Genomic DNA, 19,779 nt, shown 5'->3' with positions numbered 1-19,779 from the left:
TATTTTGTGGTATCAAGTAATTACCAAATCTTTGCATTTGGAAGGGCTTTGATTGGCTGTGATATTTCAAAGTTTAAAGGTTAATGTGATTTCCCTTCGTGCTATAAACAATGCAAGAAAACACTGTAAAATCACACTGTTGTTTCTTATTACAATCGTGCAATGGAATTTTTTTAATGGGTGTTAGAGTCAGAGAACAGAAAGAAGACAAAGAAGACGATGAGTAGTAGAAGTATGAGTCTGCAATTCAGTTTTGGAGAACATAAAGGAAGTTGAGTAAAACACATATAAACATGGGGATTGTATTTATCTCCTGGAAAGGAGGCATCTTGAATTGTGGAGGGCAGATGGGGGAGCTAACAAAGTTCAAGTTAAGAAATGAACAAGTCTGTATATATGCCAAGCCACGGCATTTGATGTAGTAGCCAAAAGCATTTGGTAGCGAAATATAATCTAGTATTAGCACATAATTGATTTTAATTATACATTTTTAAATTACATAAATCCATTAAGCATAAAGGGAAGGAAGTACAATGTTCTTAGTGGAAAAGTTTTGTCTTACTGGCTGTGGAACAGAAGAATATGCTGTACCATAAAGGGGGGGGGGGAGATTTATTCAGTTTGAAATAGGTAATATACAATAAAACTTAAAGATGTGTACTACCCTGTAAATGTTCATATAGATGCTTTAAAGCCTTTTGAAGCCATGAGGAGCCAAAAAAAAAATACAAAACTTTACTAGAAAGCTATAGTGGCAGATCATTACTAAGTCGTGCAAAAGACAAACTGTATGTAATACTCTGAAAGAGTCTGATGTAGAAAGAGCTTCCAGAATCTAGTGGAAAGACTGTTTCCTGGTGTCCATATATGAACAACAACATCATACTCTTCTTTGTGATGATGTAATGCTTTAACTTCATAAACTCTGATTTTGCTAACTGAAAATCGTACTGAAGAGTATTTCAATTTCTGTGTATTTTTCTGTATATTGCAGTATATTCCCTGAAAACTGATAAACTAATTCTGATCATGGTATAAAATGTGATTTAACAAGTGTGTCCCAATACAGAGCAAATTCCAAGAGTCCCAGATAAACAGACCCATAGAGTCTGGAGCTGAAGGAGACTGCAGAGAATAGAGTAGAGGTGGACTCCCCCAGCTATACAACTCATACATATCAGAGCTAGATGAGGTCTCTACTTCCATAATTCCCTCTATTTTTTAAAGATCTCCCCTGTAATGTCATATCAGAACAGATGACAAAGAGGAATAACTTTCCTTGGCCACTTGAAAAAAAATCAGTACACTTTCTTTGAAAAGTGGAATGCCAGCAAATGTCTTGAGAGAAAGTTCAGAATCAAACTCTGATATTTTTCGTCCAATAGAAACAGCCTGAACCTACCAGCCCTTCAAAAAATTACATACTTACGAGTTCCCATTGTAGCTCAGTGGTAAACGAATATAACCAGTATTCATGGGGATGTGGGTTGGATCCCTGGCCCCTCTCAGTGGGTTAAGGATCCAGCATTACTGTGAGCTGTGCTATAGGCCACAGACCTGGCTCAGATCCTGTGTTGCTGTGGCTGTGGTGTAGGCCGGCAGCTGTAGCTTTGATTCGACCCCTAGCCTGGGAACCTCCATATGCCATGGGTGAAGCCTAAAAAGACAAAATAAATAAATAAATAAATAAGAAAATTACATACTTATTGATTTGTAAACATATAAATGTATGCATCTTATTGGACTTAGAAGGGCCCTCAAGAATTCATTTGGTTCTGTTCCTTCCCTTCCAGTAGGTAATACATCATTATTCCTATCTTGTAGATAAAATAATTGTGTCCCAGGGAGACTTGTCAACTTGCCCAATAAGTGATAGAGAAGGAGGAACAGGTCTCCTGTCCTAGCAAAGTACTATACTATATGTATAATATGTTATTGTGGGTGTATATGTATATTATTATACATATATATTTCTTACGGGTTTAAAAAAAGATAGTTTTATCATAAATTTTTGTTTCTATTAAGTTTGAGGGACCCACAGTTTCACAGAAAACACTCTTTCTTCCATGGTCATGCGAAAGTACATTACCAAGTAAGTGACTGCATTTTAGACAGTCAAGTTCTCAGGTCCCCTTGAAAGTAAACCCTGAAAGGCAGCTTGACCATTGGCAGTTTGTTCACTGCCTAGAAAGCAGCCATTATTTTGGTTTAAAAAAATAAATAAAAGCCCTCATTTTTCTTATTTTGGCCAATGAGCCAGTCGTTTAAGTGAATGTGGCAAAAACCAGGCATGAAACACTATATATCAGAGATAATCAAGAGAAAATAGAAAACTGTCAAATATTAGAAGTGAAAAGTTAGGTAGGGGGAGTTCCCATTATGGCTCAGTGGGTTAAGAACTCAAGTAGTCTTCTTGAGGATGCAGGTTCCAACCCTGGCCTTGCTCAGCAGGTTGAGGATCCAGTGGTGCCATGTGCTCCGGGCATGGATTACAGATGCTGCTCAGATCCCTCCTTGCTGTGGCTGTGATATAGGCTGGCAGCTGCAGCTCCAGTTAGACCCCTAACCTGGAAACTTCCATATGCTGCAGGTGTGGCCATTGAAAAAAGGAAAAAAGAAAAAGAAAAATTAGATAGGTCTCCCTTTTTAGAGTTCTAGATAGCGGATATACAAATGTAGCTTGTAGTCTTGCTTCCTAAAGTGGATTTTGAGTGCAAATGTGCAATTTGATAATGAAAAGGCACAGATAGTGTCTCCTTAGTGGGGCACAGAGGGGAAACTTTCTGGAATAAACTTTCTATGTCATAGCTATAAAAGTGCTCCTAGTATGGAGGTATACAAATAATGTGATACCAATGCAGATAAAACATGTATGTACGTTCCTTGATTATGACAGGATAACCTAAGACCTTGCATGGACTTCTCCCTTGCATGTTAACAGTATAGAAAAGGCCTTTTTTCCTGGTTCCCAAAAGGTCAGATATTTAAGTTTGAAGAAAGAGAAAAAACAGTGAAAAGTTGCTGGATATCATATAGAAGAAGAAATTTTTAAAAACAGAAATTAGAGTCAGGGGTAAAAGTAATAGAAGACATGAAAGGCAAAGAAGAGTGAAAGTAACATTTATTAGCCCTTATTTTATGAAAGGCACTGTGCTTAGTACTTAGCTTACATTATCACATTTAATTATCACATATATACTCACAATAGCTCTGAGGTAGCTACTGTGTGCAGATAACAAAAGAGATTAATTTTTGCATAGCTAAGTAACAGCCACTAAGATTTAAATGTTCTATTACCTTCGTTTATACTTTTTAACCAGAATGATATAGATATTATCAGATCATCAGTGAAATTTCAAAAGGAGAGTGGCACAATTATCAGATAAATTGATTTTGCAAAGAGCATTTAGGAAGGACTTATGTAAACAAATATCAGAGGCGAGTAAGAATGATAAGGCGATTACACTGAAACGCCATCCCCATAAAAAGAAAGCATGTGTTAAGCAACCCGAATTGCGAAAGGCGCTATGATTAAGGTTTTAATTCAATACCCCCTGACCTGCTTTCCTCATTCTCCTCATCTACCCTGTTTCCAAGGAAGCTATAGTGACCTTGCAAGTCATCACCCACACAGAGAAAACTGGGTACTGAAATGTCTCTCCAGTCCTGGCACGAGGGAATACGGATGCGTGTGACATCTTCATTTCCGGGAATGAAGCCAAATAGCTTCTTTATACGCTGCATGATGAGGAGCCTCGAGTGCTGGGCAGCTGCTTGTTCAAAGAGCTCCTGCTCATTGTGGAGGTGGTTGGTCCAGTAGCGATGCTGCAGAGCCGTGAGCGGAGAGCAGCACCTCGCCAAAGAGCAGGAGATGAGGACCGTGATGGTTGCCAAGGCGATCAAAATCCAGCCCAGCATCTTCACGTGATTATTAAAAAGAAATACAGAAAACCTCAATATATCAAATATTTAAGAAACAGCCAGGCATGGTAGGAGGGATTCTGACAAAACTGAAAACTAAAATGTGGGAAAGAAATTTTCTTTTCTAGTCTTGAACATCTTAGGTGCTATTCGTTTGATCCTGAATGAGCTGTGACAGGAGGTATAAGCCCAACCATTTCAACATGGTTTGGGGATTACAAAGGATTTTTGGATTGGAGGGATTTTGAAATGGACCCTAAGTACTGTCCTTGAAGTGGCAGACGCTACAACCTACCAATTACTTTTGCGTAAGGGACATAAACTACATTCTTTGATTTTAGTTCAACCATCAGGTATAGGCTCATGTATTCCTTGGGTACTTAATCAATATCGTATAATAATAGTGATGAAAATGATGATAGAATAGATAATAATGGTGGCTTCCTAAGGTGACTTCGATGATATGCCAGCAAGTATTCATTGACATGTCTCTGCAAATTGCTCTTTCCTTTTATTTTTTGTGAATAAAGTCAGTGAGCAGACTCACATATCCCTAAATGTGTAGCCCCTATTGTTTTCATTTCCTTTCCCCTTCAAGTAATCATTAGCTGACCAGTTTTCTGATTCATGTCTTGAAATATACTTTGAAAAGAAAATGAACTGGATTTTATTTGCAACTATTTAGTTTCCACTTTTAAAGACCGACATAAATAGCTGTTTTCTATACTTAGAATTCCTTTTTTCCTTTTATCTTTTTTTCAATATTTAGTGGTGTTATGTAGAGTAAGAGAGATGGTGCAACCACAGCCTGGAAGGTGAAGGTCTCTTCCTCAGCTGGTGATTCACCAATAGGCCTGGAGTTACCAGTGCACACACAGCAGGATTTCTGCACTCTATAGAGGCTGAAACCTACAACGTGATGCTCACTGTGATTTAACTTATCAGAGGCCAGCATAGCGCAGGAAGGGCCATCCCTGATGTACATCAATTCATCATCTATCATTATTGAGCCCCAGGTTAACCTCCCACCGTGTGCTCTGTGCAGTACTTGGTTATTTAGACTCAAATGTGAATAATTTAAGATATACTCATGCCTTCCAAAGTCTTTAGGTCTAAAGAGGGAGACAAAAGAACAAACCTGAAAGTAATCTTTAAAATTGTATAAAAATTTTAAACGTTGTGGGGGTTCTTTGGTTTTTGTGTTTTTGTTTTTATTTTTTTGTTGTTTTGCTTTGTTTTATTTTGCTTTTTAGGGCTGCACCTGTGGCAAATGGAAGTTCCCAGGCTAGGGGTCTGATCAGAACTGCAGCTGCCAGCCTATGCCACAGCCAGAGTAACATGGGATCCAAGCTGCATCTGAAACCTACTCTGCAGTCTACACCACAACTCATGGCAACACCAGATCCTTAATCCACTAAGGCTAGGGATTGAACCTGAATCCTCATGGATACTTGTTGGGCTTGTAACCCACTAAGCCACAATGGGAACTCCTAAAAAGTTTTTTTTTTTTTAACTCTTTTTTTTGGCCACACCCTCAGCATGTGGAAGTTCCCAGGCGAGGGATCAAATCCATGTGACACAGTGACAATGCCAGGTCCTTAACTCACTGAGCCACCAGGGAACTCTAACAAATCTTTTCTTAGTGGGATTTTTAATTTTGCTTAAACTGGGCCATATATAACACTTCAATATTCACTGTGTTGACGGTAATTTTTTTTCAACTAAATGGCATTAGCACTTTTAAATTGTCATAACTGAAAAGTGATGGGTCAAAAAGTGCCTTTGCAGTAAGTAGTTTAAAAATTAATGTGTTTTTTGTTGTTGTTGTTGTTTTTGTCTTTTGTGGGCTGCACCCTGTGGCATATAGAGGTTCCCAGGCTAGGGGTCAAATCAGAGCTGTAGCCGCCGGCCTATACCACAGCCACAGCAATGCAGAATCCGAGCAGCATCTGCAAACTACACCACAGCTCACAGCAATGCTGGATCCTTAACACACTGAGCAAGGCCAGAGATCAAACCCTCGATCTCATGGATACTAGTTGGGTTCGTTAACCACTGAGCCACGACGGGAACTCCCCTAAAAATTAATGTGATTTTACTGCATTGCAATGATTTAAAATGTGTTTTTCCCCCAAATCCTTTGAAGAAACTGATGAAAGCCACTGATTCTTTCTCTACCGACAAAAATGTGCTTTTACATCTTTAAATTTAATCTGTGAGCCCAGTAGGTTTAAGCCTTCCCTTCACTTCACCCACTCACACAAACCTATCTCAGAACATTAAATTTAGAGCTATCATTGGAGCTTATTTTTAATCATAATTAAACTTCCTGTAATTTTAGATGAGATTTTAATATATAAGAATGCATGGAAAGATGGAATGTAGTACTGTAGTAATAATAATTTGAATAACAATAGCCAAAAGTCACTGTTTTTAATATAGATTCAGAGCAGAGTACTGAGCACTCTAGATGTTTTAGCTTATTTATTACTCATTCCAACCTTATGTGGGAGATCCTATTAATGTCCTCATTTTACAGCTGAGAAAAGTGAAACATGGATGAGTTATATAACTTGCTGAAGATTTTGCAGGTTAATAAACAGCAAAGCAAGACTCAAATGCAAGTCTGCTGACTCCAAAACCCAATCTCCTAACTGTATTTAGGTAGCTGTGTAATAGAAATCAAATTGATGAGTGGCCTCTAGTTTGTGTCCTAGGTTCAGACCCTATGAGAAGCAGCAGAAATGGGAGGTATTTCCAGTGACTGTAGTTAATATGGGGGAAGCACAGCAGAAAAAAATCAAGACCTTACTTGTGATTGGTATCTGTGCAGAAGAGCTACTTCATCTCGGATCACGACCAGATCAGGTGGAGCTGGTTTGCAGCATGGAAATCCAGCTAGGATCTCTTCCCGTTTGCTAGCACTGAGATTGTCCAACGCTGGGTAATGGTCCACAGAGGTGAATTCACTTGCTGCACATTCGTAATAGGTACCTGTCAGCAGGGTCACCGCCAGCCACGTTAATGGAGCAACAAGCGCCCTCCCGGTGATGCTGAAGAACTGAAGGCAAGCCAGCTTGCGCTCCAGGCGGCTGATTCTTCGGGGTGGAGGAAAACAGCTGCAACAGTATTCACTGGTTATTGTCCACGTCTGGCTTCTCAAAGCAAAGCCAGCAACCAGAAGGATTAAGGCAGGAATGACCAGAAAAGCAGAACCATAATAGAAGTTTTTCCCAACCTGACAGGGACAGCTGAATGTGAAAGAGGAGAAGAGTTGCTGCCCACCAATGGTCAAAGCAGCAATTAAAGAATTGATAAAGGTCCCACTTCTTTGCAGGGAAGATATAATATTGCTGAGAGTTGGGCTCATGGTTGGGAAGCTCTTCCCCAAATCAGCCCGTCGCCCTTTCTGATCATCAGACTCCACAAGCTATTACCATTTTATGGGATCTTACTGGTTTAACTGGTTGTGTCAAGCAACCCAACAGCCTTACATGTTGAAAGGATTCTAGCATCTTTCCTTGTGTTCTTTGTGAATCCTGAGCTAATAAATGCACTTCAAACTACAGCTGAAGGGACCTGAGGGAGAGATTCATCTGGTGTGAGTGATGGAGGAAACTACTTCAGTGCATCTTTCCATGAAAAAGAGGGTAACCTGCTTGCAAAGCAGGTTTTCTATGTGCTGCTTTATATGACGCAAAATGTGCTGTCGTTTTTCTATGTGCTGCTTTATATGACACAAAATGTTCAGCACCAGCAAATAAAGTACTAGAAGCAAAACAGAGACCATTCGTACCTTTGTACTGGTTCAGGATTTGGTTAACGTGAAATTATGGCATAAAGAATAATGGAAATTTTCTAATACTAGAGCAATCCAAAATTTAGGGCTGTTTGGAGCATCCATAACCTCAGAGTTCTTCCAGAAGATCCCAGAAGCTTTCCCAAAAGAAAAGAACCAGGCTTGCATACCACTCAAGCCAAATCACAACAAAACATTCAAACTTTGCACAAAAATGTGTTTGTGTTGACGGAATATGATATAATAATGTGTTACTTTAAAAACTAAGTTACAAGTGTGTTGATACAGTATCTTTTTATTTACGAAAATGTAATATTTGGGTAGTTAATAAAGTTATATAGCCATAGACAAGAAATGAAATAATCAAATGTATAAAATGTTTTCTACATTTATTTAATCAGCAAATGCTTTTTGTATAACTTCTATATGAAATGCACTGGAGTAGGCTTGCTTTGAGTCATAAAAAGTGAGGAAGATACAAATTTCTCAAATGAATTTCAACCGGATTTGGATTTGGTTAAATACATAATCAGCAAATTGAAGCATCATTCAGAGGAACTGACCCAAAAACAATATAAAAAGACAAAGAAACAAAAAAAATTATTTTAAAAAGCAGTTAAAGGAAATAGAAAACAGGTTAAGCAACTCCATGATCTAATACCAGTTTAAGAGGAAAAAATGAAGGGACAGGCAGAAAAGCGATTTTTGAAAAGAAATAACTGAGAATTTTTCAGAATCAAAGTTCTTATATCAGAAGAATATTGTACATTTTGAACAATGTCACTAAAGATAAATCCACATTGGGTGCCTCATGGTAAAAGTACAGAATGTGAAAAATAAAAAGGTAGGAGTTCCCTGGTGGCCTAGTGGGTTATGGATCTGGTGTCATTACTGCTGTGGCTTGGGTTTTGCATGTTGTGGATGTGGAGAAGGAAAGAGAGAAAGAAAGAGAAGGAGGGAGGGAAGAAAGAAAGACAGAAAGAATGAAAGAAAGAAAAAAGATAGTCAAAGAGATAGTTTTAAAAACTGCCAAAAGGAAAAGATAACCTACAAAAGAATGACAATAGACTAAGAGCACACCTCTCATCAGTGACAATAGAGACCTGAAGACAATACCTTCAAAGTGCTTAGTATCAGTTAAACCCTCATTCAAGAGAGAGCAAAGTAAGGACACAAACAGACTAAGGGAATTTACCACCCACAGAACCTCATTAAGCGGATTATTAAAGGATATCTTCAGCAGGAGAAAAATAAACACTGGGGAACGACATGGGAGCAAAAAATAATGACGGGTACGAATATATTTTTAAAGTTCTTTTAATTATTAGCTAGTTGCACAAATAATTATGTTTTATTTCAAAAGATACAACTATAGTAATCCATGGTTATAATAAGATAATCACCACATACCTGCGACAATGGCAAAAATCATTTATTTTTTTCTTTTTATGGCCACAACTGTGACATATGGAAGTTCCCAGGCTAAGTGCTGAATCAGAGGCGCAGCTGCCAGCCTATGCCACAGCCACAGTAACACCAGATCCAAGCCACATCTGTGACCTATGCTGCAGCTTGTGGCAACGTGGGATCCTTAACCCACTGAGCAAGGCCAGGGATCAAACCCCCATCCTCAGAGATACTATGTCAGGTTCTTAACCCACTGAGCCTAAATGGGAACTCCTGAAAGGTCAAAAACTAAAAAGACACTCCATACCAAATGTTCATGAGGCTTGCAGAGCCATGATAATTCCTATACGCTGATGTTCGGAATGTAAAATGACACAACCACTTTGGAAAATTGTCAATTTCTTGAAAAGTTTCCTGTGTATGCATGCCATATCCTGAATAATAGGTACTTATCCCCTAGTTATTCACTCAAGAGAAATGAAAGCATGTGTCCACATGAAAACTCGTACATGAATGACACGGCAGTTTTATTTATGACAGCTGCAAACTGGAAACAACACAAATGTCCATCAACAGGTGAGTGAATCAACTGTTATTTATCCACATAGGAGGATACTACTCATAAAAATAAAAGGACTAAACCATCAATACATACAATAATAAGAATGAACTCAAAATAATTTTCTGAAGGAAAGAATTCACGCAAAGCAATACATAATGCATTACTTTATACATACAAAATTCTTAAAAATGTAAATTAATCTATACTGACAGAAAACAAACCAGTGCTTTCCTAGGTGGGCAGGAGAGGAGGAATAAGAACAGAGGGATTGCCAGGGGGATGGGGAAACTTTGGGGAGGGGATTGTATCAATCTGAACCATGGGATTTTAATTTATGTGAGTGATGATGCAGAGAGGCCAATGCCATTGAAAGAAAAATGTATTACTTGCATTTACCAAGAGAAGGAGGCATGCCAGTCCACTCAAGGATGCATGAGGAAGCGCCAGGTTTGGTCAGGAGGCCGAAATGAAGAGGGAAAGTCTAGGCCAGGGCCTTCCCTGGGGTTTCTGTGAGAAGGCAAGGCAGGTCAGGGGAAACAGCTTAAGACTGACTAGTTAAAATATTTCTGGTGTGCTTCAATGCAAGCTACTTGTCTGATACCTGGTCCTGGGTTGATTAGAGCAGAGGAAATACTGGCTTGGTGTGTATGATAGTTAGATAATAAAGGGGGTCATAGTATAGACTCTGGATCACACAGGAGATAGAAACTCTTCTGGCTGTTAGTTTAGCCCTATAGTTAATGGATACAAAATAGACAAAGAATCAAAGAAAGCACGGTGATGAAACAGGAAGTGATGGAAATATTCATTATATTGATTACTTTGGTGGCTTCATGGGTATACACAGATGTCAAAACTCATCAAACTGTAAATCAATTATATATCAATAAAGCAGTAAAAATTTAAGCATAATTATTAAATAATAGAAATACAGGTCATAGATCATTCAGAAACAGGGGAAATAAAAAGAGCATAATGATAGGAAGAGAAATAGTAAACAAAAGGAAAAAGGTTGTGAAAATACAAAATAATGGTACAAATGAGACCAAACACATCAATAAACACACACAAAATTTTAATAGTTAACCATTTCTGAGAGCTTACTACATGTCAGGCATGTTCCAAGAATAGTATCTTTTTTAAATCTCACAATAATCCTATAGCGAGGTACTGATACTATCCTCGGCTTTTCTATAGATGAGAAAATCGTAGTGTGGAAAGAGAAAGGACACTAATCAGCGCCACGTGGACATGAGTGAAAGGCTCAGGACTAGGACATGGGTGGTGTGGCGCAAGCTCTTCACCACCACACTGGAGCTGGAGTAAACTCATCTATGGAGTGATTTTAAAAAGTCATGGAGGAGTTCCCACTGTGGCTCAGCAGACTAAGACCCACATAGTGTTCATGAGGATGACAGTTCAATCCCTGACCTCACTCATTGGGTTAAGAATCCAGAGTGGCCACAAGCTGCAGCAGAGGTTGCAGATGCAGCTTGGATCTGGTGTTGCTGTGGCTACGGCTGTGGCATAGGCCAGCAGCTGTGGCTCCAATTTGACCCCTAGCCTGGAACTTCCATATGCCATGGGTGTGGCCATAAAAAAAAAAATAGAGTCATGCTGCTTACAATTGACACACCTAAAACTAGACCACATCCAGTGCTTGAAACATTAAAGGTTACTGAAATATAGATCACTGGGGAATAATAATATTAATATAAGGCAAAAGGGAGCTGAAGGCAAAAAGTGTCAAAAGGGCTAATTCTGAACACGCTGTCATAATAAAAGGATCCATTATGAGATATGATCACCATCATCTTTTATGTCTATGACTACATAACTGAAATATATAAAACAAAAATATCAAATGATAAGGAGAAATTCTTACAATCATAGAGAGATTTTTAACGTATCACAAATGATCAAGTAAACACTAGAAAAGTTATAAAAGATGCAGAAGAACAAAATTAGCAAGCTTTGTCTAAGATATGGTGTTCCATACCCTAAAAATAGAGAATAAATGTTTATAAGTTCCCCCAAAATCATCTGCCAAAACATACTGATAGTGCACAAAATCACAAAGAAAATTTCAGCATTGGTGTCTATAAGCAAGGAAACAGATTTAAAAATCATGTTAATAGGGAAGTTCCTGTTGTGGTTCAACAATATGAGCCTGACTAGTTTCCATGAGGATGCAGTTTCAATCCCTGGCCTCACTCAGTGGGTTAAGGATCCAGCTTTGCAGATAGCTATGGTGTAGTTCGGATCCATTGTTGCCGTGGCTGTGGCGTAGCCCTCAGCTGCAGCTCTGATTCGACCCCAGCCCAGGAACTTCCCTATGCTGCAGGTACTGCAGTAAAAAGAAAAAAAAAAAAAAAAAAAAAAAAGAGAGAGAGAGAGAGAGAAACATATTGTAAGCTGTAAAGTTCATATAAACATGAGGCGTTATTAATCTGCTCCTGAAAAGCCCCCACAAGCCCCAAGCCAGTCAAATCAATTTTCCTGATAATGGTGTCATGAAATGTAGGCACTAATGGAAATATCTTAAACATTGTAGAATTCAATTCAAAATGTTCACCTACAAAATAATCTATAGTAATTAATGTTTATATAGTGCATTATAATGTGTTTTATAGAGTACATTATCTCTTTGACACTCATAATTACTCTGTGAGGTGGGTATTATTATTGCCATTTCCCAGATTCGGAAACTGAGCCAAAGAGCAATAAAATGGCTTGCCCAGGGTCACATAGCCAGTAAATGGTAGAAATGCAGCTGAGCCTGAGTCTTTCAAATCCTCCTATGCTCTTTGAACTACACCACACTCTTCTTCAAAGTAGTCAGTAAATAGACTGTGACTTCATAGCAAGAATTTTCCAGAACACATAGGGCTAATTGACTCAAGCGGTAAGAAATAGGAAACTACTGTCTCAAACTCAGTTTTATGCTTCTATTTCTGGAACAGTTTTGATCCTCTGCACCCTGCTGTTGTCAAGATGAGAGAGTTTCTTGTTTTAACGTTAAGTAACTATAGTTTTCAATAAAATGGATTTCCCTAGCTAACATCTCAGTTACTCTTGAAAGAAAGCTAAGGGCTTGCTTTCTCTGCCAGAATCATTTTACATTAAACTGTAAAACACATTTTGAGCAACAGTTTTATAAGAAAATATCACCACCCCAATTCTATCACACCTTAAAATTGCGGTTTGTGAGAAAAAGCGACCCTATATATTTGAATTTTGTAATCTCACAAGATGGTAATCTGCGATACCTATTATCTGGGTGATAAGAGTCAATTAGAGCCGTTGACTGGGTTTGAACCCAGGATTTAGTGCCTATAGATTGCTGATCCTGTCTCAAATTCACACAACAATCAATATCAAAACTGAATAATGCTAACATTGAGATCTGTCTTGCATTGTGAAGGTTTATGGTTTTGATTTTTAAAACAATGTCTTGGCATGAGAACAAAACACCACTCTTCCTATTCCCTTGAGCTGAAAAATTTTCAGTAGCTGGTGCTTCTGGTCTGACTTCTCACTATCAGCTTTTATGCCTTTAGACTACGACTCAGCCCCATAAGTGAAGAAGGGTTTGATTTCTGGCAAGTGCATAGCTCTAAGACAGTCCTCCTGATACTGTTTTTCTGTTGGGTTAGGCGAAGAGCAAAAGCAGTAGAGTGCAGACGCAGCACCAGCGTCTCAAAGCAGGAGGAACTTGCAAAAACAGGACCAAGACTGACACACTTTCTTCATCTTCCAAGTACAATGTCTCGTCCGGCATACAGGAGACCGGAATACCATAAAATAGTAAGATCTTTTTATTAATATTTTATCCAAGAGGTGTTTTTCTTCCAACTTCAGAGGAGATGTTTTCTGGAGGGATTTCTGATTTATTTGAAAGGTGACTCTATTAAGTAGACTTTTTCATTGGAGCAAGGAAGTATTTAGTGGAGAGGATCATAAACGACACTTCTGGGAATATAATATAATGATCTCTTACATATTGTAAGCGAATAATCGATTTCTTGTACATATTTAAGGTCTTCTTTTCTGACTAATTAGATCTCCAAAAGTGTCAGATTTTTCTTTTGTCTCTAACAGAAAATGTGAAAAGATTAGGCAACGTTTTGTATTTCATACTTGTAACGTGTCCTATTTCCTACTTCATGAAATAGGAAATGAAATGTATATAAAATAGGTGGTTATAGATTAAATTAAGTGGGACTAGGTCATCAAAATACTCAGTATTAAAAAATTGCTTTTAAAAATATATTTCCTAGTCTTAACTGTGAGTATAGTGATCTGGTGTGGGCTGTTATCCTTTCTACATATTCCAAGTTCAGAGTTATTTTTAAAACTTAATTATTTTGCAGATTAGATTTGGACAAATATTGTTCTTTAGTCCTCTTTTATTACGGTCTAGCGGCATTCAGAAATTAACAGATGTGAAAACGCATCATTAAGTTTAAAGCTCGCTTAATTATTTCAGCAGGCTGATGGGCACTGCCTAAAATTAAGTACTATCAGCTGAGGATACTTAAAATTGTATGACTAACCCAGGCACACCCCAGTTGGGAATGCCAGCAGATGTCCCCTCTGGCATCCTGGAATGTTTATTAATTTTTATGTAGGGCTCCCAAATGCTAAAAAAAAAATATTGTATGTAGTTCAATTGCACCTAAAATCATTCGACTAATATATCAGTTAAACCTAATATCTCATCCAAATATATTCTAATATATTTATCCTAATATATCCAAATATATGCATCCTAATATATCCAAAACGTTCCCAAATAACTGTGTTCTATTTCTCATATATGAAAATGTTTGCTTTTTATTATTTTTTAAAACTGCGACGATAAATTTACACTGTCTTTTCTTGTGGTCAGTTGTGTGGCTTTGAGACCCTACTGGACCTGTAGTGCAAGATACAGCCTTTGGCATGAAGCAGAAGGAAGGCCACTCTCCTTCATAGGCAATGAGCTTGAAAATCAGCTGAAAGTAAAATGTCATTAGTACCCACCTGCCAGAAGGAAAGAGAGAGAGAGGAAAGAAAAGAAATGCCATTTTTTTAAGTGTAACCTTAATTATAAATGGGCACAAGGTTGAAGTATGGCATGTAGGTAGATATAATGCTATCCCCTTTTCTCTCGTTTTTAAATTCCTTTGTTTTGCTCCTGTGGCAACAACCACATTCATTCTTTCTCTCTTTTTCTCTCTTTCTCTCTCTCTCACCTTTGCTTATTTTTACACTGTAGAATTGGCATGTAACAGTACTTTGTCTTCTGCTGTGGCTCCTGTTGTGTTAGGTATATATTTCGTGTATCATTTACAGGCATTTTTTGTGACTTACCATTAGGTTCTTAAAAGATGTAAATAAGAACAGACTTAAAACTGAATACATGATGCCCCTTCTGTAATGTTTTAACAGTATTTTTGTTCAAATCACTTGCTGTATACCCGTGTTTCCTAGTAGAAATATTAATGTACTCATTATTTTACCCAAATTTTATACATTAATGTCGTTAATGCAATGTCAGTTAATGTATTTAATGTATCTTCTATGCACATCTATGACATTTTGATTTATTTTTTCAACATAAATTATATCCATAGGTGCCATACACTATTCAGATTCTTTTTATATAAAATTTACATAGTTATAATAAATATTCTACTCAATCAAAGAAACATATTTGCCATGCTATAAACTCACACATAAGGGAATGGACATTGGTGCTTTGGGGCCAAATTTGGAAGTGTTTGGATCAAAAATATATAACATTTCATAGAGACCGCTTTGTGGAATAAACTATTAGTTTTCTGAGCCATTTCTGCTCACAATTTAAGAAAAAACAGAATACATATCATCAGGCCTTAACTTCCCCTCTATGTTTTGCTACTAAAGATATCTGGGCCTAAAGGTAAGGACACCCCTTCTAACCTGGAATCCACATTTGACCTTTCAGGAAAATACAAGATTATGCACAAAATAAGATTGCTTTCAACAGTGATACCCCTTCGTGCCTCCCTCTCCTGCTCACCTCTTATCCAAAAAAGTGCTTTCTTTTGTGTACCTCAGAGATAACTGCTACATCAGCAAGGAGAGTGTGGCCTCCGACTCCACCCAGGCTCTGCCAAATCGCTGCCTAGTGGGGCAAGTCACTCATTACTCCTGAAGCCTCATTCCCTCCTCTGCAGGACTGAGAACATTGAAATTGCTTCTCTCTAATCTCCTCTTTCTTAGTATTCAGTAGCAGATGCAAAACAGAGAGACTTTTTAAAAGGAAGAGATTGAGCTTTGTGTTTTTCTTTGTTCCATATTTTCAACACATCTTTAATAAACTAAAACCGAAATTATCCTCAGCTTTAGTTTTCTTTCTTTCTTTTTTGTCTTTTTGGGGCCGCACCCACGGCATATGGAGGTTCCCAGGCTAGGGGTCAAATCAGAGCTGCAGCCACTGGCCTACACCAGAGATACAGCAACGCAGGATCCAAGCTGCATCTATGACCTACACCACATCTCACAGCAACGCCAGATCCTTAACCCACTGACCGAGGCCAGGGATTGAACCCACAACCTCATGGTTCCTAGTCAGATTCATTAACCACTGAGCCATGACAAGAAATCCCTAGTTTTCATTTTTAATTCACTATGAAAAATAGGACTCATTTTGGAGATCTACAAGAAAAGTGAAAGTTCTTTTTTTTCTCCAAAGAAAAAACTTACCAATGTGTTGCTACAGTTGGGTTCAGTCTGATGGTCTCCTTGGCAGATCTGGAACCCATCAGGGATTGTGTTGATTCATGAGAAGTTTCACCCAATTATTCCTTCCCACTGAAAACACGGTCAGCATATACCAAAGGCCATTCTAGAACAATAAAAAATTATGTTAGCCATTATTAGTATTAAAAAAAAACTTCCTCCATGAAAACACATTGCAAGTTATATAAGCAAATGCCCAAAGATGTTCTTATGTTTAAAAATGTGTTTCACTGCTCTCCTTCCCTCCTGTAATAACCAAATAATGGGAACAATTTGTTTTCAATAGTGAAAATTGTTGGAGTAATTCGTGAGAGTGGGGGTGGAAAAAAAATGAAAGATGATCTCAAAGGCTACATCCAACTAGAAAATTTTGTTAAAAAAAAGGAGTAGTACATTGTTAGTAATTTTGCCTGTAATATAAAACTGTCCCCTTTTCCCCAGAACAAAGATCTCTTTGTCCTCACCTATGGAGCTCTGGTTGCCCAACTCTGCAAGGATTATGAAAAAGATGAAGATGTGAATAAATATTTAGACACAATGTGAGTAGAACTCTTTCATTCTTGTGGAGGTGTTGTTTCTTAAAGACCTCTGCCTTTTCCTCTCCTCTTTTGACTTCTCTTGCTCCGTTTCACCAGCACTTCTATTTCAATGAATCGCATCTCAGCACTGAAAATGATTTCTAAAGGCTGCCTTTAGGGCTGTCTGAAAGTATAAAGTAATAGGAAGGGACTTTTATTCCAGGAATAGCAATCATGCAACATATTCTTTTTTGTTAGAAGCCATTTCTTTGCTAGTTGCCTCTAAGCTAAGGATGTGGTAAAACTGAAACTGTCCTTTAAGCAATATGGTGGATCATCAAATTTGATTCTTTTCAGAAGTCTTCTGTTCTGATGTAATTCCTTCCAGAGTAAATACATGCTTACCAAGGCATAGACCATCTATGGAAGAATCTGCAAAAAAACCCCACCACTAATTAGTTTTAGTATTTTACTAATTATGTATATGTAGTAGCCTGAGAGAACTGGGAGACCGGGGATTATGGGTAGAAGAAAGATTTACTGTATTCTATGTAGTGTTTTCATTATTTGAACACTTTTTACTATGCTTCACTCAAAAATATATTGAATAGGGAAAACCATTCCATCCTTTCTTTTTTTGGCCACACCTGCAGCATATGAAGTTTGGGGGCAGAGGTGTTGTCAAATCCAGGGAATTCCATATTCCATCCTTTTAAATGTCTATTCTCCTTTATTAATGGACATTTCTGCAACTTCAACCTTTACTTTACAGAATAATTATATGATCATCAGATTACTGCCTAAAATAAAGTCTATCAACATATCCTGAACCTCTTAATTATGGATCCTGGAAAATTTGAACTGGTTAGGAGATTTAGTTAGACAGGTTAAAGAGGAAATTAAACTTAGTTGAGTATTTTATTTTAGAGCGCTTTAAAAGCATTCATTGTATTTTCAGTTGAAATACAGAAAAAAAAGACAATTATTAAGGAAATCTCAAAAGACTTTTTTTGAGCCCTGTTTCCTCCCTTTCTATATGCTTCTCCTTTATCTCCTGGGAAGTTCTTTTTCTGTGTCCTATGTTTATTCTGGTCTCCATACTTTTTTTTTTTTTTTTCAATTTTTTCTTAATTGGTCAGAGGCTCTTCCTCACCTAAGTTTTTTGTTTTTTGGATTTGGGGGTTTGTTTTTTGTTTTTTGTTTTTTTGTCTTTTTAGGGCCTCACCGGGGGCATAGGGAAGTTCCCAGGCTAGGGGTCGAATCAGAGCTGCAGCTGCCAGCCTACACCACAGCCACAGCAATGCAGGAATCTGAGCTGAGTCTGTGACCTACACCACAGCTCAGGCAATGCCAGGTCCTTAACCTACCGAGTGTGGCCAGGGGTCGAACTTACATCTTCATAGATACTAGTTGAGTTTATTACTGCTGGGCCATGACAGGAACTCCAACAGGAGCTTCTTAAGCTATTTTATATATAGGTCACTCTTAAATATATGATAACGCATTTTCAGAAGTTACGTCATTTTATTTAGCCTGTTAAATTTGCATTGTTTTGTGGACAGGAAGTATAAAGTTAAGAGGATCATTTATCTGAATTAAAAAAATACCTTTGGTTAGCAACTTGGTGTTCATTTTAACAAATATGAATGGCCTATTAAAGAATGTATTTTGAGAGGCTATAGAAAAGCCTTGCTATAGAAAAACAATAATTCTTATTTGCATTTCTTTAATAGCTTCTGCTGAGAGCATCTTACATTTTTAATTGATATATAAAATACCTACTTTGCAGAAACATACACCTGACCAAAGCAAGACATATGTATATACCTTGCACTGCCCACAGCATTCTGGCTTCCCATCCCCATTCCCAGTGGCCAAGCCTGCAGACTTGCATAATACTTAGGAAACACTAGAAACATTTTTTTTTAATCTGGGTACACTTCTTTCTGTAAAATATATGTTCTGTTCTTTAAAAGTCTTTTCAGGAGCTCCCATCATGGCGCAGTGGAAACAAATCCGACGAGGAACCATGAGGCTGCAGATTCAATCCCTGGCCTTGCTCAGTGGGTTAAGGATCTGTCATTGCCATGAGCTGTGGTGTAGGTCGCAGACTCGGCTTGGGTCTGATGTTGCTGTGGCTGTGATGTAGGCCGGCAGCTGCAGCTCCAATCCGACTCCTGGCCTGGGAACCTCCATATGCTGTGGGTGTGGCCCTAAAAAGCAAAAAAAAAAAGAAAGAAAAAGTCTTTTCAATGTGAACTTCCTGGCTAGAATCACAATGTGTTTTTCATGAAAGGTAAGTAAGCTCAGTTGGAATCTTCTATCCACTCAGAAATATAAACAAATAATCTCATAAATTGAGTAAATTAATAAGCACTCTGACACCCCCACATCCTCCCCTAGTCACCCAGTACCTCCCCCCTCACCCCTTTTTAGACCCTATGGAGCAAATACTTCCTCTATAGGTTGTGGTGTTTTTGTTTTGCTCGGCCCTTCTGTTGCTCCATTCATATTGTTTCCTTAGTCCATGTACATGTGGCTATGAAATTAAAAGACCAATTTCGTGCCAGTGGTTGGGCAAAAGCAGTCTTTTTGTATCTCCACCAATAAGGTCATATTTTCTTGACTAGATTGAAAGATTTTAGATTTATCTTATGAAAACGTCTACTCTATGGTATCACATCTCATAAAATGCTTTCAGAATTGTACTTCAGGTACTATGCAAACCATTTGCTACGAGGTGAAGCTAACACAAAATACAAATACTTCCTCCCAAGTCCCATTGATATTTTTGTTCCCCCAAT

At 38.0% G+C, this 19,779-nt stretch overlaps 3 protein-coding genes across 4 annotated transcripts in view; 1 reads left to right on the top strand and 2 right to left on the bottom strand.

Moving 5' to 3' along the window:
* Positions 1–462: 462 nt before the first annotated feature.
* On the bottom strand, positions 463–16,553 carry CALHM4 (calcium homeostasis modulator family member 4). 2 transcript variants are annotated; one of them, XM_021091581.2, is made up of 3 exons: positions 16,422–16,553; positions 6,734–7,040; positions 463–3,918 (listed from the first exon to the last, which is right to left on the bottom strand). In XM_021091581.2, the coding sequence occupies exons 1-3, from the start codon at positions 16,478–16,480 to the stop codon at positions 3,532–3,534; spliced, it is 753 nt and encodes a 250-aa protein (XP_020947240.1). In that variant the 5' UTR covers positions 16,481–16,553; the 3' UTR covers positions 463–3,531. The 2 variants fall into 2 exon arrangements, with proteins under 2 accessions (XP_020947240.1, XP_013848236.1); XM_013992782.3 differs by lacking the exon at positions 16,422–16,553 and having other exon boundaries at positions 6,734–7,360.
* Positions 9,634–19,779, bottom strand: part of CALHM5 (calcium homeostasis modulator family member 5) — a 38,844-nt gene continuing 28,698 nt past the window's right edge. The window contains exons 2-3 of the transcript XR_014807556.1: positions 16,422–16,563; positions 9,634–12,036 (exon numbers count right to left, since the gene is read on the bottom strand). The gene's annotated coding sequence lies outside the window, so the exon portion shown is untranslated. The remainder of the gene's footprint in view (positions 12,037–16,421; positions 16,564–19,779) is intronic.
* The window catches only part of TRAPPC3L (trafficking protein particle complex subunit 3L), a 44,903-nt gene continuing 38,484 nt past the window's right edge, over positions 13,361–19,779 (top strand). Inside the window, exons 1-2 of the mRNA XM_021091590.2 lie at positions 13,361–13,496; positions 16,899–16,996. Of these exons, the coding sequence (XP_020947249.1) occupies positions 13,455–13,496; positions 16,899–16,996 (140 nt within the window). The 5' untranslated portion in view covers positions 13,361–13,454. The remainder of the gene's footprint in view (positions 13,497–16,898; positions 16,997–19,779) is intronic.

Source organism: Sus scrofa, chromosome 1 (genome assembly GCF_054392235.1).
Source record: "Sus scrofa isolate SSC_HxYL_T2T_F1_AM1 chromosome 1, Sscrofa_HxYL_maternal_Yorkshire_Landrace_v2.0, whole genome shotgun sequence".
NCBI lineage: Eukaryota > Metazoa > Chordata > Mammalia > Artiodactyla > Suidae > Sus > Sus scrofa.
The sequence above is the reverse complement of the archived record's forward strand: the minus strand, read 5'-3'. Positions and strand labels throughout refer to the sequence as shown.

Excerpts from the sequence above, each read along its gene's own strand:
- CALHM4 (XM_013992782.3), bottom strand. The coding sequence starts at position 7,291 with ATGAGCCCAACTCTCAGCAATATTATATCTTCCCTGCAAAGAAGTGGG. Across the intron at positions 3,919-6,733 it reads TGCACAGATACCAATCACAA|ATGCTGGGCTGGATTTTGAT; the intron begins GTAAGGTCTTGA and ends AATCACGTGAAG.